Source organism: Lycorma delicatula, chromosome 9 (assembly GCF_047948215.1).
Source record: "Lycorma delicatula isolate Av1 chromosome 9, ASM4794821v1, whole genome shotgun sequence".
NCBI classification, from domain to species: Eukaryota; Metazoa; Arthropoda; class Insecta; order Hemiptera; family Fulgoridae; genus Lycorma; species Lycorma delicatula.
The window spans coordinates 111,475,641-111,493,364 of record NC_134463.1 but is presented as its reverse complement, the minus strand read 5'-3'; the positions used below and the strand labels follow the sequence as shown (position 1 = coordinate 111,493,364).

Here is a 17,724-nt window from a genome sequence, read left to right as displayed (position 1 = left end):
AAATGATAATGATACAATGACAATATTATCAGAATTACACGGACTTTTTTTGAGAATTCATCACTGAAATTTCACATTTCATATAATTCCCTTCTTAAGAATAAAATACATTTTTAGAAAATTATTTCGTAAATTTCTGATATGAGGAGGAGTACATCTTAAAACTTTTTTGATTACAAAATTACTCAATTTTGTTTTACTTTTATTTTTTATTATAATTTTAAACGTATAAAAATAAGCTTTAACGAAAGAATGATTATATAGTGTTAACTTAATTTTTTTGTAATTTTATTATTTACGATTAAATTAAATAGGATATAAAAGAAAGAGATAACTCTCAAAAACAATAGAGAAACAAATATCAAACGATAAAGAAAAAGTAAAACTCGTAGGCACTTCTCCATTAACTGTACATCGAACCGTATTTCAACGTGTAATTTACTTTAGGTTGATTGTTGATCGAAGAATCGTTATTGGACATAAAGTTAGGGTGCGGTTGAGTCGTGTTAATTAATGGGGGAGCCATTGATTTCGAAGGACAAGAAATTGTTAAAATCAATTTCCCTTCCTTAACTCACACAGACACACGGCGCGCGCACAAATATCAATTCGATTTTACGATGGCACCCCTTTAACAGTGACGTCTCTTCTTACGACAGGTTTTTACTGACAATTTTACGACTTCCGTATTAAATTATCACTTTTAAGTGGCATCCAAAATTTTCTAAATAAAAAAACAAAATCTTTCTAAAGTGAATCTAATTTTCAAGACCGTACACTTTTTTCGAAATAATTAGATTCAACAAGGACTTAAGTGAAAAAAAAATTTACATCATCAAAAAATGAAAAATGTTTTACATTTGGAACGAATAATCAGGAAATAAAATAATTTTAAATATTTACTGCTGTGGCCATGAATTGACAGTTGTTAGATTACGACTGAGAGAGAGAAATTTATTTAAAAGGTCAGTATCCATTTAAATCTTAAAGATGATCCATCACACTGTCTATCGACCCATATTAATTTTAATTTTATTTAAAAAAATTTAATAATTCTTTATATTGGTGGATATAAAGAACGTAATTGGTCACCCTCGTCTGATACATAGTTCTTCCAAATCAGCCTCATCAATAGAAAAATCTGTTTCTGAAACATTTTTTTCTCACTTGACCGACAATACAATTTTACTGCTTGTGAGCTTTATCTTACCGTAATTGCTGTATTGGAAGTAGAGAAGGTAGAAAATACGGTAGAGAAAAGAGGACTTCCAAAAAATCTCTGTGACATCACCAACTTTGGTTTCCACCATTCTTCTCAGAACAGAAAACACTGGGAGAAAGAATATTAGTCATTTAGGCCCAGTACAGATCAATTCATTCAAAGTAACGGGAATGATATTTTACGCAATTGCTGTTTACGTTAGGATGATTTTAATGACCTATTCACTTTAATACACCATTAAAAATAATCTCCCTAAATATAGTGTGCACTTTGATCACAACTGAATGAAATAATTACTCTCAACGAATACTATTTGTTCCTAATAACTAATATTTTAAAGTGGTTTAATAAATTTTCTGTAAACATTTATCTTTAAACCCGTCGAAAAGCAAAAGTAATTTTCTTTGTCTAGAACTAATCCTGGTCATTTTAAACCGTATTATTTAAGACTTTAGATGGTAAATCTCTCTACAACTAATTTATTACTCAAAATTTTTACATATCGATTAAAGAAAGAGCTTTGAAAAATATTATTTTAAGATTTACAGTGCACACAATCATTAATTATTTTGTTTAATCATTGAGACAGTAGATTTATTAAATAAATAAAGTTTATAAATGAAACCTCTCTACACATTCAGCATTCACCAAAAACAATGAAGGTATGGATGTGTGTTACTTCGTAAATTAACTACGATATCCCGCAGTTTTCGTTTCAAAGTGTGTATATTGGGTTGTTTCCCACAGAAAGGGGGTATATTAAATTTTTACTTTACACTAGCTGTTACAATCTATTTAATTACTGCTATGCGATCAAGCGTTTGTGATGCAAGTGATATTACTCGTATGCTCTTTCTATGAGATTAATGAAATCTATTTAACAGCTACCTCTTTGTATACAGGATGAATATGTCACCACTTTTAATTGAATATCGTCTACGTTTAGAAAGATTGAAATGGTGATGCGAGCAGTACATTCTGGTCAGTGAAGAAGGAAACGGGAAACCATTTTATTTTTCACTATATTAGGGGCAATAGTTTCGTTTTTATGGGTCAATACAGAAAGTTTACGCTACTTTTTTATATCATTCATTATATCATTCGATTACATTTTTTTTTTTTTTTTAATATATTTCTTTTTTATTCTAGGTAAGCATCCACTTAATATCACCGATCACAAAAGGGTTAGCACGTCGTGGGATCATGCAATCGGGCACTATGAACGCACCTTGGAGTTACATGACCGGTGAAAGAGCGGTTGAGATAGCCAAAACATTAATAGACGACTGCGGATGTAACGCATCACAATTGGCAGACGCACCTAACAGAGTTATGTCCTGCATGAGGGCAGTCGACGCAAAAACGATTTCCGTCCAACAATGGAATTCTTATTGGGGAATACTTGGATTTCCTTCTGCACCGACTATCGACGGTATATTTTTGCCTAAACATCCACTCGAATTATTAAAAGAAGGTGATTTTCAAGATACTGAAATATTAATCGGGAGCAATCAAGATGAAGGTAAGGCTGTTTACTTAAATCTATTTTAATTTTTTTCTCTTTTGTTATTACAATTAACAATTTTTCATATTATTAATTTATGGTTCATAAACATTACTACTAATAGCAACAAAAGTTTTTTTATGATAACCCCTACCAAAAAAACATAACAAAATCATGAAGACAAACTATGATGGAATAATCTATTTATAGATTAATTTTGGAAAACTTAAAGTAACTATAAAAACAGAAAAAAATTAAACATTGAGAATATATGGTAGTTTATTTCTCAGTTATTAAAGAATTTTTATAAATATTAAGCTGTTTATTATAAATGTCATTCCATAAACAAATGTGCAAAAAATATATTTTCCCAATATCAGAGAATATTAAGATTTGTTAGATACGTTGTTTTTGATACAAACGTGTAAAATGAAAAACATTTTATGATTTCCTGGTCGTAAAACTTAAAATTAAGATTTTTTAAATTAAAAAAAAAAAATTTAACTATTCTGTATTTAAGAAGATACGAATTTCAGTCAATAAAAATATTTGTCTTCTTAAAGGAACAAGAAACAAGAAATGTAAAAAGTTATTCTGGATTAAAAAACATAATTGAAAAAAATGACAATTTTTAAATAGAATTTAAACAAAGACTTATCTTAAATAGAAAAATCTTCAGTTAGTCAAATTTAATTATAAAAATGATATCATTTAAAGTGACCTTAAAATTTATCTCTTCCCTAAAAATTTAGGTTTATTATTATTATCACTCTTTTTACTACTTTTAAATTTATTTTTTTATTAAAAAAAAAGAACTATACAAAAAAAATTATTCTGTTGTAAAAGTAGGAATTTATAAGTATTATCTAATATGTACAGAGTGTCCCATATAAAATGCAACCCAACCTTATATTGGTAGGTATTGAAATAATAAAAAGGTAGGTGTAAATGTAAATGTAACTTTTATTATTACCATCCATTACCTTACATTTAGAGTAAATGTTAGAAGTGGCCGCCATCTTCTTGAATACAAGCTTCAATTCTTTTTCAGCGTTTCTTGCAACGTTTTTCAAAGTTTGTGGCCGGATATTTAATACAGCTTGTTCAATATTGACTTTCAATCGTTCAAGTGTTCGTGGTTTGTTGCTGTAGGCTTTTTCTTTGAGGTAACCCCGTAAAAAAATCCGCCGCAGTCAAATCTGGAGATCTTGGGGGCCACAAGCCTCGACCGATAACACGATTACCAAAGAATTCCTCAAAGAAATCAGAAATTGAACCTGCGTATTGCGATGTCGCGCCGTCATGTTGTAGCCGGCAGTGTCTGTTTTCCTCTTCCAAGACTGCGATGAACTGAAATAAAATATCCTGATATCGTTCTGCATTAATGGTGTACTCAAAAAAAATAGGACCGATTATTTTCTTCCGCGATATCGCGCACCACACGCCCGACTTCTGCGGGTGTAATTGTTTTTCGTGATAAACGTGGGGATTTTCAGCCCTCCAAATTCTACTGTTTTGGCTGTTTACGTAGCCATCCAAATGAAACCGTGCTTCATCTGTGAAAAATAACGAATCCATAATGTTAATTCCCTCACGCAGAAATCGACGGAACCGTTGACAACATTGTAGCCGTTTTTCTTTGTCGGGCTCAAGAAGTTGATGAACTTTTTGAATGCGATAAGGTCGTAATTGTAATTGTTTGGTCGCCCGATGAACAGTTGATTTAGACAAATTAATTTCAGCAGACAAACGTCTGATCGATTTATTTGGCGAGGCGAGTAATCGGTCTTTGATTTCAGCGACTGTATCTGTATTCAACACCGACGCAGATCTTTTGTGTTCTTTTTTATAACAGAACCGGTCCCTCTAAATTTTGCGACTAACCTTAATACTGATGTTTTGTTAGGAGCCGGTTTATCCGGGTACTTATGGCGAAACAAATCTTGCACTGCAACCGCTGATTTCGTACTGAAGTACGACTCGACAATGAAAACATGTTCATCAAGCGAAACACCATCTTGTCTCTAGCAATACACTGAACTTTATGATTGCATTGTTGTTACTATCGGTAGTGTTCTACTGCGTCGCCGCGATGTTCAGATGTTGGACGAATCCATTTCAGTAACGAGTAGAGAAGTAAGCTTGACTTTTGAAATTTCATGGATGAGTGATTGATGGGTTGCGTTTTATATGGGACACTCTGTATTACTTTATTTTAAGATATAAAAAGTAGTTAAAAGCATCTTCATATGAAATGGACATTATTGTTATTCTTAGCACTATTAAAAAATATAGAAAAAGTTAACCTAACAAAAATTTTAATTTTAAAAAACGTTTTTAAATTTATTTATGAACTTAAACATTTTATTAATTATAATATAGATATATTCCTTCTTGTAGGACATTACTATTTTATTTATTTATTTTTTTTTTTTTTTTTGAGCAAAATATTTAAAATCATAAGGGGTTTTCTTTGGCTTCAAATTTATTGATAATCCTTCAGTTATATATGGGACTATAAAACTGCATTCTATGTCTACTTTGAAAGTAGAATTCATTTTATACTTCGAAAATTAAAATATTTATCAAGTTACAACAGAAAAATATAAAAAAATTACATTAAGGAAAACTATAAATTATAAACAGAAACATTTTTCCGTTAAAAAATTAAAAATTATTTTTTCTAAAAATTTAATCCCAGATTGTAACTTAAAATTTAATTTTTTTAAATATATTATTAATATAATTACAGATTAACGGTTTGATAATATTAAAATTAAAATTAAATTGAAATCAATCCAAGGTCTAGATTTTAAACACGATTAAATATTCAATACTGTATACGTATATAATTTAAAATAAATATAGACCAAAAAAAGGGCGTAGCAGAAAAAAATAATTAAATAAAGGTATATTAAACATTCAGTTTTAGTCACTTATTATGATCCTAGAGAATCTAACTTAATAGGTGATTTATAAACTATTGTAAAGAGCTTTTTAATAGGCTACGACTTTAGCAAAAAATTTCATTAAATCTTTAAAAAAAATCTTACAAATTTTTTTTCATACATTTAGTTTATAAAAAATAACGGTAATTTCGATGTTTTTAATTGTTTCAACCTCCTGTGAAAGTTTTTAATTTTAGTGATAAATTTCAAAACTAAAGATCTTATAATCAATCAAAAAAAAAACAAAAAAAAAAAACAAATTTTGAAGCAATAACTTTACAGAAATTATTTCCTTACAATATTACTTTTCTTTATTTTAATATTTACTTAAATTTGACAAATATTATTAATATATGAACAAAATATTCAAGATATCTATATTTTCTTTTTTTCTTTAATACGAATAAACTCATTAGAAAGAATTAAATAACGAGCATAAAATTTTCTTTTATTTCTTAATCAAAAAACAGTTTTTCTTTCTTTACAACAAATATTTTTACTTTTTTTACTTCGTACAAGAAGTATTGTGATAGCGAAAAATTACGGTTTCCTGATTTCAACGGAAATATCCATTTTGACCATCCCTGAATCCATTTTGACTAATTTCGGTGTGACGTCTATATGTAAGTATCTCGCATAACTCAAGAACAATTAGCCGTAGGATGTTGAAATTTTTGATTTATGACCGACTGTTGTAACATCTATTTGTGTACCTCCACTTTTGATTGCAATCGGCCGAACCAAAAGTGTCCAAAAAAGCCCAAAATCCAAAAAAAATTGGATTTTAGACTTTTTCTTAACTGCGGTAATAAATCTTCATTGAGAGCTTTTTACAGATATATCATAATTGGTACTTAATTTCATTGTTTCCAGAGTTAGAGAAAAATAAAATTTTAATTAATGAAATATTTGGATATTACAAGGGGAAGGCACATCGGTTCGAACTCGAGTACATTTTTTTTTTTTTTTTTTTTAATTTAAATATATTGATTTATTAATAATTATTAACCTCTGATCGTAAAAAATTTACGATAAATAATGTCAATAATATGAAAAAAATATCAGAAGTTATTAGTGAAATAAAATTTTTACTTTTCATTTAAAAAAATGTGAATATACAATTTAGTAGGCATACAAAGAAGTCATGAGGTGTCCATATAAAATGTTTTAATAAAGTTATTATTTTTTTCAAATTGTTAAAATATTTAATATCTATTTAAATATATAATTAAAAATATTTTCAAAATAATAACAATAATATGTCAAAGTTTTCATTTTTAAAACTACGTTTGATTTTAATAATTTTAGCATTTAAAAAATATTTTTATTGTACTTTATCTGCATATAAATACCCGTAAACATTTATCGAAGATGAAAAATCCTACTTTAAAATTCTTTGCGTTTTGATAATTCTGAAGTAAAGGTATGAAGTTGATTTTCCATTCGATAAAAAATAAATTCTAAAAAGATACAATTTTTTTTATCAGTTGTTTCAATGAATCGGTATGAATGTAATCTAAAAATAAACAGCATACAATACAGTATTTTATAACTTACAATGGAATTACGTCATGTTTTGACAGTTACACCGCCTACGTTATAAATTAGGTTCAAGGCGAGCTAAAGTACGAATTAACTTCCATAAATTTAATAAATAATTAATTTAAATTCAGTAGCTCATATTTTTATTATCTATTAGGTAAATTAATACTGATACAGTCATTTTTATTTCATATTGTTTAGCTCTGATATATAACTTTAACTAAACTTGATTCAGAGATTTCTTGGAGTTACTCGGTTCGATATGCAGTGATTGAAATTTAAGCTCTCATAAAATTATAACCATTCTCTTAGATGAACTTTATAATTTAAAAAAAAATATATATATAATGTGGACACCACATAACTTCCTTGTACGCCTATTAAATTACATATACGCATTTTTAAAATTACATAAAATTTTATTTCACTAATAACTTCTGATTTTACATATTTCTTTTTAATGTTATTATTGAATTATTATTTACGGTAAAAATTTTACAACCAGAGATTTATAATTATTAATAAATCAATATATTTAAATTAAAAAAAAGAATTAAAAAAAAGGGGAAGAAATCGGATTCGAACCGATGTGCTTTCCTCTAGGAAGATCCAAATATTTCATTAATTAAAATTTTATTTGGCTATAACTATGAAACCAATGAAAATAAGTACCACTTAAATATAACGTTAAAAAGCTCTCAATGAGAGTTTATTACTGCAGTTAAGAAAATGTTCAAAATCCAATTTTTTTGACACTTTTGGACTTTTTTTTGGATACTTTTGGTTCAGTCGAATGAAATCAAAAGGAGAGGCGCACAACTACATGTGACAACAGTCCTAAATCCAAAATTTCAACATTTTACGGCTAATCGTTTTTGAGTTATGCGAGATATATACGTACGTACAGAGGTCACCCCGAAAGAAGTCAAAATCGATTCAGGGATGGTCAAAATGGATATTTCCGTTGAAATCTGGTAACTGAAATTTTTCGCGATCACAATACTTCCCTTACTTCGTACAAGGAATTAAAAACGGTTTTTTTTTTATTTTAGATTAATTTTTCCGAGTAGGCTACTAATCCGAAGATTTCCTGCGATAACTAAAAATTAAAAACAGCGATGATAATATTTTTACCACATAACATAGCATTTTCTTAGTAACCTCACATTATTTTTTTTTTTTTTTTGCGTGCGAATACAAAAAAAAATTAATATCTGTTTAGATTAATGTGTTCATAATAAACTTGGGGAACAATAGAACATTTAAATAAAAATTGTTTTTTTTTTGTTTGCTATAATAAGCAATGATAATTTTAAAATAAAAGCTTCTTTGACTACAACCAAACCAAATTTTATATTAAAAAAAAACTTTTGAATAATTTATTTTTAAAGTTTACAATCTTTCGGGGATCAACTAATACTATGCTGGCCATTATTTTTTTCGGTGGTCATATTTTAGTGTGGTAAAAATTTGTATCTGATTTTAATTATATAGGTTAAATTAGTGTATCGTCTCGTTTGATTTGAAATAATAGAAAATTATGTTATGTTCAAGTGTGCAAAGATGGAGTTCTCCTTTGAATATATGTAGAATTTTAAAGTTGTGGTGAATCTTTGTCATTGATATGTTCAGGAAATTTTGACTCCATATTGCTAAGTAGGGCTTTTTGGTGTTGATTGTACCTTTGAAGCCACATACAGTTTGATCGATATAGGAACAATAAAGATCGATATCGTTAGTTTATATATTCCAGGGGAAATTTCTTAATTATATGTGTGAGTAATGATCTATTTTGATTTGTGTAATATTATGAAGGATACACTGTTTGCATGAAGACGGTTGCAAAATAGACTGTAGTGCTTACTCTAATTTTAAGAGTATTTATTTTAAAAATAATATATATGGTGGTTAATAGCTTTATTAATAAAATGCTAAGAAAAAGACGATAAATTATATGGCCCGCCGCGAAAATTTTGCATGATTTATGTTTCATTACACATGATTTTGTTAAATATGTTTGCCAATTGTAACTAAATAACGTTCATGAATTTAGCGTAGTAACAACAAAAACCTTTTCAACGAAAAGCTTCAAAATTCTGAACATTTTTAGCTGTATCTTGAGTTGTGATTTTTAACACAGTTCTAACCCTAATGTTTTCCTTTTTTGTCCTCAAAATACAAGTATAATTTTAGATAAATCGTTCGTATGAAGAAGTATAAATCTTTCGACCGAATCAATCATTCTTGGGCTGTGCGCAGCCGCCCGACGCACCATAATTGGTCCCCACTGCGACAATAGTACCTAAAACAAAATTATCAACACATACAACAAACAAATTCGCGCACCATCCTTTTTTATGAAGAGTGAAGAGTGATTAAACAATCACGACATTTCTCGTTAATCGACTTCTTTTCTAATTGCTCAGTATTATCTTCTAAGTTCTATTTTATCTTACAATTTATTCCCGAACCATCATTTAGCATTTTACTTAATTGTTTTAAGGCGATTAGGCTGCATAAAGTTTTGTTATTTTGTAAAAAAATAATTTACTGTACCCTCTACATCAAAACTCAGTCGATATGATGATCTTATAAACCATAACATAAAGCGATGTCGGATATAAACAAGTAATCTACATCTGCAAATCGGGCTTGAATTTAAGAACTTACTTTATAACTAAGTGTTTTACAAGTTTAATGTTATAAGGAATACGATGTTTACTTTACATCAATACGATGATTTATTTACTGTTCAAAAACGTGAATTAACAATAAAGAAAAATATTATACGCTCGCGGTTGGAACTAATAAAATTTGAAATTTATATGAACCATTATGAAAATTAACTTTTCAGCTTCATAAAAAAAAGGTTTCGGACTTCTTTTGTATTTACTACTTAGGTACATACTATACAAAGAAGATATAAATTAGTTTTAAAATATCGTGGAACACAATTAAAAAAATAAATAAAGGTAACTGACTAAATAAGTAGAAATAAATAAGTTAACCTATATATTATAACGCAAATTAGCGCTGTAATTTAAAAAAAAAAAATGGCAGTATTAATATACGCAAAAAAATCTTACAAAACGCTTCGTCTTCAATCTGGTATTCCATTAAAAAAAAATCAGATATTTATACATTTAAAACTGAACGAAATATTCTACAAAATAATATAATCTAAATTTTCTATAAAATAAATATAATTTTACTTTTCTTTTTAAAAACCTCAAAACGGCGTCAATTTTTAGTTCATGAATATTATTATATGAAAATCTTAAGAAATTTTTATAGAGTTTTGAAGTTCCAGCAGATTTTAACTATTTTTGGATTGTTCGAAACCTAATCAAAATACTTTTCGTAAGTTTCTTTAAAAAAAAAAAAAAACTTTCTTTAACTGGCATTTTTCTTAGAAAACCGTTGACTACTTAATTCTTTAAGCGATGAAGATTTTAAATTTCGATTCTTATAATCTATTCCATGACTCCAAACCTTTTCTGTTTCCTGTTTAGCCTTCAGTAATTACCGTTCAGATAATACTACAGAGGATGATGATATGTATAAGTGTAAATGAAGTGTAGTTTTGTACAGTCTCAGTTCGACCATTTCTGAGATGTCTGGTTAATTGAAACCAACCACCGAAGAACACTGGTGCCGATGATCTAGTGTTCAAATCCGTGTAAAAATAATTGACTTTACTAGGACTTGAACGCTGGAAGTCTCGACTTCCAAATCAGCTAATTTGGAAAGACGCGTTTACCGCTAGACCTACCCGGTGGGTACGACTCAAAACCTAGAAACGTTTTACTCCCTGGCATCGTACCTCAAGAGTTATGTTTCAAGAAGAAAGTATGGTAATCATCAGAAAATGCGATGTGGTTTTTTCTCGATGTTTCATGACCTACGGACTCAAAAAAAAAAAAAAAAACAAAAAAAAAATGGGGATGTAATATTCGTACGTAAGTACGTACGTGTGTTGGTGTTTTTTTTAAGCTTAATAACTTTTGACTGAATAAAACGATTTTGATGAAATATATATGAGGCATTTTCTTCGTAAAAGTTTGGGTTGAATATTTCTACAGGGGATAAATAATTCCTTTCGGTCAATTTGCTCAAAATTTTGCAAACATAATTCTTCTTTATATTAAGCTGAGTACATGCGTACATGCTTATCTTATCATTTAAAACAAAATTCGGTTCCAAACTCCCCCAGTACTTGTTTGCTATCGCACTGCCACTATTTTTTTTATGCACCCTCTTTGCCAAAAAAACAACGTATAAATCCATTATTATAATGTACTAAACAAAAAAATTTGTTTGTTAGCGAGCGAAGCGAGCATAGGTAGTTTGTTCAGATTACGTTAACCATAAACCTAACCTAACCAAACATTATCTACGCTCGCTTCGATCGCTAACGTCGTCTAATTAACGTTAAATAGCGTATAATGTAAACGTTAATCAGAACGAGGTTAGCGAGCTAAGCGAGCGTAGGGTGGGTTAAGTTATGTTGATATATGTACGATTCGTCAGTACACGGAGACAACATAATCTAAAGTGTTTTGTAATTTAAATTTTTCATTAAAAAATGTACTTTTTCCACCTTAAATAAACGTTTTTATCCATTTTCTAATAAAATCTGAAGAAGTTGCATAAAAAAAGAATGAAAAAAGTGTTGGAGCGATAACAAGCAAACACCATTCTCGCCTTACCTTAAAATCGAGAAAAATTATCTTTTTATTTATTGCATATTTTTAACCAATTTTTTTTTGTAATGGTTTCCAAAGCATATTAGTAGTGAAAGTGGCCAAAAAAAAATAATTATGGCAATGTTTTGGTTGGAGAAGCAAATCAAAATTTACAAATATTGATTTTTTGAATTTTTTAAACCATTTTTCAGTTTAATTTTTTAATAATAATATTACACTAAAATTTCATCATTATTCACCACCACCCCTAAAAACGAAATTGTAGCTAACTATTTACTGATTATACATTTTTTAGTTTTTTTTTTTTTAAGTTTCTTTCTTTTTATTTTAACAAAGTAAACGTAGAGAAATCAGAAACTTTTCTTGTAAGGTGATTTTGGGGTGGGAAGCAGAAAAAAGAAAAAAAAAAGGTTTTACAATCGTTTTAACTTCTTTTAACGTATCATATTTTTCCACTACATAATAACAAATAACCATAACTTTTCCACTATACGTTCTGGCAAATAACCTATGCCAGGAAAGTAGAAACAAATTTGATGTCAGTTTTTTTTGTTAAAACCTGTAAAATTACCGCAGATTTTCTTATAAAGGGTTCTCATTCTGTAATGGCCACCGCTTCCTTCTTCGATAATAAAAGTAAACTAAACTCCTCGTAAGTTGGATGCTCTACTTTTTCCATATCAATCAATCAGCTTAAGTTCATTAAATTTCAGCCAATCAAGTGCCACCTTAAAGTCAAACTGAGCAGTGGTTTGTTTATATACTTCCGCTAAATAATCATTAAAAGTATTAAGTGATGAACGGTAAAATCCGATTTTTTTTTTTGTCTTCAGTCATTTGACTGGTTTGATGCAGCTCTGCAAGATTCCCTTTCTAGTGCTAGTCGTTTCATTTCAGTATACCTTCTATATCCTACATCCCTAACAATTTGTTTTACATATTCCAAACGTGGCCTGCCTACACAATTTTTTCCTTCTACCTGTCCTTCCAATATTAAAGCGACTATTCCAGGATGCCTTAGTATGTGGCCTATAAGTCTGTCTCTTCTTTTAACTATATTTTTCCAAATGCTTCTTTCTTCATCTATTTGCCGCAACACCTCTTCACTTGTCACTTTATCCACCCATCTGATTTTTAACATTCTCCTATAGCACCGCATTTCAAAAGCTTCTAATCTTTTCTTCTCAGATACTCCGATCGTCCAAGTTTCACTTTCATATAAAGCGACACTCCAAACATATACTTTCAAAAATCTTTTCCTGACATTTAAATTAATTTTTGATGTAAACAAATTATATTTCTGACTGAAGGCTCGTTTCGCCTGTGCTATTCGGCATTTACGGAACAAATAAAAAATATTAAATTGCTGCGTTAGATCCATGGATAAACAAGAGAGGATTCTATAAAAAATTTTTATTCGGGTGAAATTAGAAACTTTTTTGACTAAGCAAAAGAATTTTTAATCTAGAAATAGCCTTAAATTTAAAATATTATTAGAAATATCCTCTGACAAGGGTGAGTGGAGGACGGGAAGCAACACGCAAAAAGAAGCAATACAGTTATAAATGGTTGGGAAAAGATACATGGGACGTCCTTGGTGAAGATGAGAGTTTGTTGAACAATGATTGTTTGAATAATTGCACAAACTTCTTTTCAGATGATACCTCATATCGGAACATCACATAAATCAGTATGTCTGAATAATAAATTCTCCTTGTTAAGTTTAAAACACAAATGAACGTCAGCTTTTTATGGGCATTTTATGTCGCTCCTGCTTCGTCCATCTTTAGTAATTCTACTTCCCAAATAACAAAATTCTTCTACCTCCATAATCGTTTCTCCTCCTATTTTCACATTCAGCTAAAATTCGTAATAAAAATAAATAATACTACAAATAAAAATGTTCAAATATGTGAAAAGAGATCCACATCAATTTCCCTGGTTCCATGAGAGAATTGTTAGCTTTCCAAATGTTACCGTATTTTATATTCTGATTAAGATATTTCCAGTAACAGTTTTCTAAAGCCCGTGTAATTTTAATATTTCAATAATCTTGTCGTTAATATTTCAATAACTATTTGTCCCATCAAATTATTTATTAGAAAGATCTATTATGTTTATATTCGACAAAAATAAAAAAAAGTTTAATATAATAAAATAAACAATTATATATTTAAAAATTATAATAGAATAGTTTCTAATCACTTCAATTTTTTTCGTTTTACGTACAAATAACTTTGTACATTAGATATAAGAATAAAACCTAATCAAATAGCTATTTATAAATAGTTATTTTAACATTGCCTTAAAAAAAAACATTTATTGTGTTGTATTAAATAAGCTATTATTGTTAACGTAATGGCTAAAAAAACAAAATAAATAAAACTGTAAACAACAAACGTAAAAATGAACTGACACGAACGTCATATATCATCGTTGATTATATTCTGTTGTCATTTTTACTAATAGCAGATTGAAAAATTTAGGCACTAAAAATAAATAACAAATATAGTAATCATTGTGAATTATGATTAAGTGGAAAAAATCTTTTTACCAAAGCAATTTTACCAATTATAGATTATAACTATTTATCTTTTGTTTAAATTGTTTACAACTATTGACTTTTTTTTTTTTAATAAACCTCCAAATTTTTTTTTCAGGATAATTTTCTTGTAAAAATAAATCTATTATAGAAATATGTACAGAGTATTTAATTTAACAAACTATATGTAGAGTAACAACGTTGTGATTCCCATCCTCAGTGACGGAGCAGCTGCTACCTAAACGTTTTGGCTTCGATTATCGGCCACAGCTGACATTTTTATAATCTAAACCATTAATTTTATTATAAAACAAATAAAGAATGAATGTGATCGGACATCAGATTATTTTTAGTAATATTATTAATTTAATTGCATAATTATGGATTTGAAATATTATGAATTACTTCATCTAATGTATTTTTATTTTACTTGGTAACTAGATATATTAATTTTTTGAATACGCGTAGATTGACATTATTTTTCTTTTACTGCGCAATATTTTTTTAAACTGATGTGCTGTACAGGAGCTTGTTCGCAACAAAAATTATCTCATAGGTGTTTAATGCCTGTACAAATTATATATTATATATATTTTTCCAGCTATATCATTTTAATTACTTAAATTTATAACTATTATATTTTTTACAGTCTTATATTTAAATTATCGATTAATATTAAATAATTTATAAAAAAACAAAATATTGATAAAAAGTGAAACAATCTTTTTTTAGTAGAAAAAAGAGACGATAATGGAAAAGAGATCTTCTATAAATAAAAAGTTCAATGACTTACTTTATTTTACTCGTATTCAAAGTACACGTTTTGTTGAATCTCAATACAATGGTGTAGTATAAGTGAACTAGAATATTTCACTTAACGTAAGTAGTAGGAGTCAAAGCTGCTGTATTGTGCGGTATGAAAGTGAATCTGCAAATTGTATACGTATACTGTACACAGACAAACCGACCACTCACTACGAGAGTAATACACGTAGGAAACATAAAGCATCGCCCACGCATTTCAATTCCACTTCGGTAAACGAACGCGCTCACCATTTATTTTTTTTCATCCCTTTTTTTGTTATCTTGCAACAAAAATCAATCAATTTTTATACACAAAGCAGTTTTATTTTTATTACTGAACCGCATTATATGTGAAACACTTTCGATTACTATAAATAGAAATATATATTAAAAAAATATTTTACCTGAAAAAGAAAGTTATTTTAAAATTAGGAATTATTTCAAGATTGATTATTCTATATTACACCGATACAGCATTTTAATAATTAATATCCTGTAGCTTCCACACAATATTTTATTTATTTATTTTTAAATGATAGTAAAGGTTCTTTCTCTCTAAAAATAAAATCCACAATTGAAAACAAAACTTAGTCTTGACGCAGAGGATTTTCACTTAAAAATTTAAATCCTTTAAGTGTTAACTTCAAAAACTTACATTTAAATAAATAATTGTTTTTCCATAGGAGTTTCCAAGCAAATTTAGTAAACCTTACGGTACATATTATAAACTTTTTGGATTCTTTCATTTGGCGCAAAAAATATTATAAAAATCTTGCGAAAAATGTTTTCGAATAGGAACCCATAAGTACCTTATTCGTGTACTGAGAATACCTGTATATAATTACATCTCTCTGGATTGTCAGACCGTGCATGTTATAAATTAGAGCCTAATAGCAGAACAGTGATCCGAGACAATATTATTATCATTAAAATATAACAAGCCACCCCGACAAATCTCCTTAAAAATACCACCACTTTTATAAAAAGGTGTAGATCAGACATGATGATTTGAGGAAAGTATTTAGGTATACCTAATTAAATGAAATTTTACTTACTCTTAATCTTCTGACTTTTTTTAAACTAATCATATACGAGGTGTGATCAAAAAATACGGTGAATAATTTTTTATTAAAAAAAGTATCAAGTTTACATAGAATTCGATTTAATCTCCTTCAAAGTACTTACTTTAAGTACTAGCAATGCACTTATCCCAACGTTGACTCCATGACTGGAGGCATTTCTGGAAGGCGTCTTTCGAAAGGGCTTTCAGCTGCTCGGTCGTGGCCCTCTCAATGTCAGCAATGGTGTCAAAACGTTTTCCTTTAAGCACAATTTTAATTTTTGGGAAGAGCCAAAAGTCGCATGGTGCTAAATCCGATGAGTATGGCGGATGTGGACAGACAGGAACACTTTTTTCGGCCAAAAACTCGCGAATGAGAAGCGAGGTGTGACACGGCGCGTTGTCGTGGTGAAGAAGGAAGCCATTGGTCCATTTTTCTGGTCCCTTTCTTCGTACGTCGTTTCGCAAAATGCTTTGAACGGATCCGTACGAGATGTTAAGGTCTTCCGATAGCTCTCGAATAGTCATTCGCCTGTTTGAACGAACCATTGTTTCCACTTTTTGCACATTTTCAACTGTTTTGAGGTTACTGGACGTCCCGCACGCTGCTCGTCTTCAACAGACTCATTTCCGTTTTTAAATCGGTCATACCACTTGTACACAGTCTTCAAAGTTACCACATTATCGCAGTACACCGATTCTAACATTTCGTGAGCTTCTTTGGCACTATTTTGCAACTTAAATCAAAACTTAATGTTAATGCGTTGTTCAAAATCCATGTTGCGCGACAGACACGATAAACACAACCTCACTCTACCGGCTCTGGCAGCTGACTGGCAAGCTCGAACGTGTTACAACTTGTCCCTGCCTGTCTCAGTTGATCACGCTATTGGACAAATTACAGCATATGAATGTAGCGTCGGCAGTTGCCGCTATAAAAATTCATTCACCGTATTTTTTGATCACACCTCGTATATTAATTGTGGCGTAGATCGTAGTATATCATATCAGAGATAAGAGATAAATAATAAAAATTAAAAAACACGACTGCCGAAAAAACATTGCTGACAAACATTGCTCTTTTTGTTCTGGTTTGTTTCCATCGTGATTGTGTATTATACTAGCAAATACCCCGTTTGAATTTTGAAAATCAGAAGCTTGGTTTCAAAGATATAACATTTTCGAATGACCGTGTTCTGTTAGATCGAGTGTACCTGATGCGTGCAAAAGTTAGCCATCAATTTGTAGGGTGCTCTTATAATATCCCTGCAAACAATCGCCCGATTTTCTAAATTCTAACGTGGTATTTGTTAGTAAGAGCACTCCGCTGTACCTTCCAAAATAGCGCTCATGGGGCAACCCGTTTGTTACAGACTGATGTTGGTGATTGGTCTAG

The 17,724-nt window shown here is 29.4% G+C and overlaps 1 protein-coding gene and 1 long non-coding RNA gene across 3 annotated transcripts in view; one reads left to right on the top strand and one right to left on the bottom strand.

The window, feature by feature from the left end:
* LOC142329741 (acetylcholinesterase-like) overlaps positions 1 to 17,724 on the top strand; it is a 243,270-nt gene that overhangs the window by 98,869 nt on the left and 126,677 nt on the right. For both annotated transcript variants that reach the window (XM_075374488.1, XM_075374487.1), the window contains exon 4: positions 2,372 to 2,744. In XM_075374488.1, the coding sequence (XP_075230603.1) occupies positions 2,372 to 2,744 (373 nt within the window). The remainder of the gene's footprint in view (positions 1 to 2,371; positions 2,745 to 17,724) is intronic.
* LOC142329742 (uncharacterized) overlaps positions 1 to 17,724 on the bottom strand; it is a 217,034-nt gene that overhangs the window by 138,727 nt on the left and 60,583 nt on the right. The window lies entirely within an intron of this gene.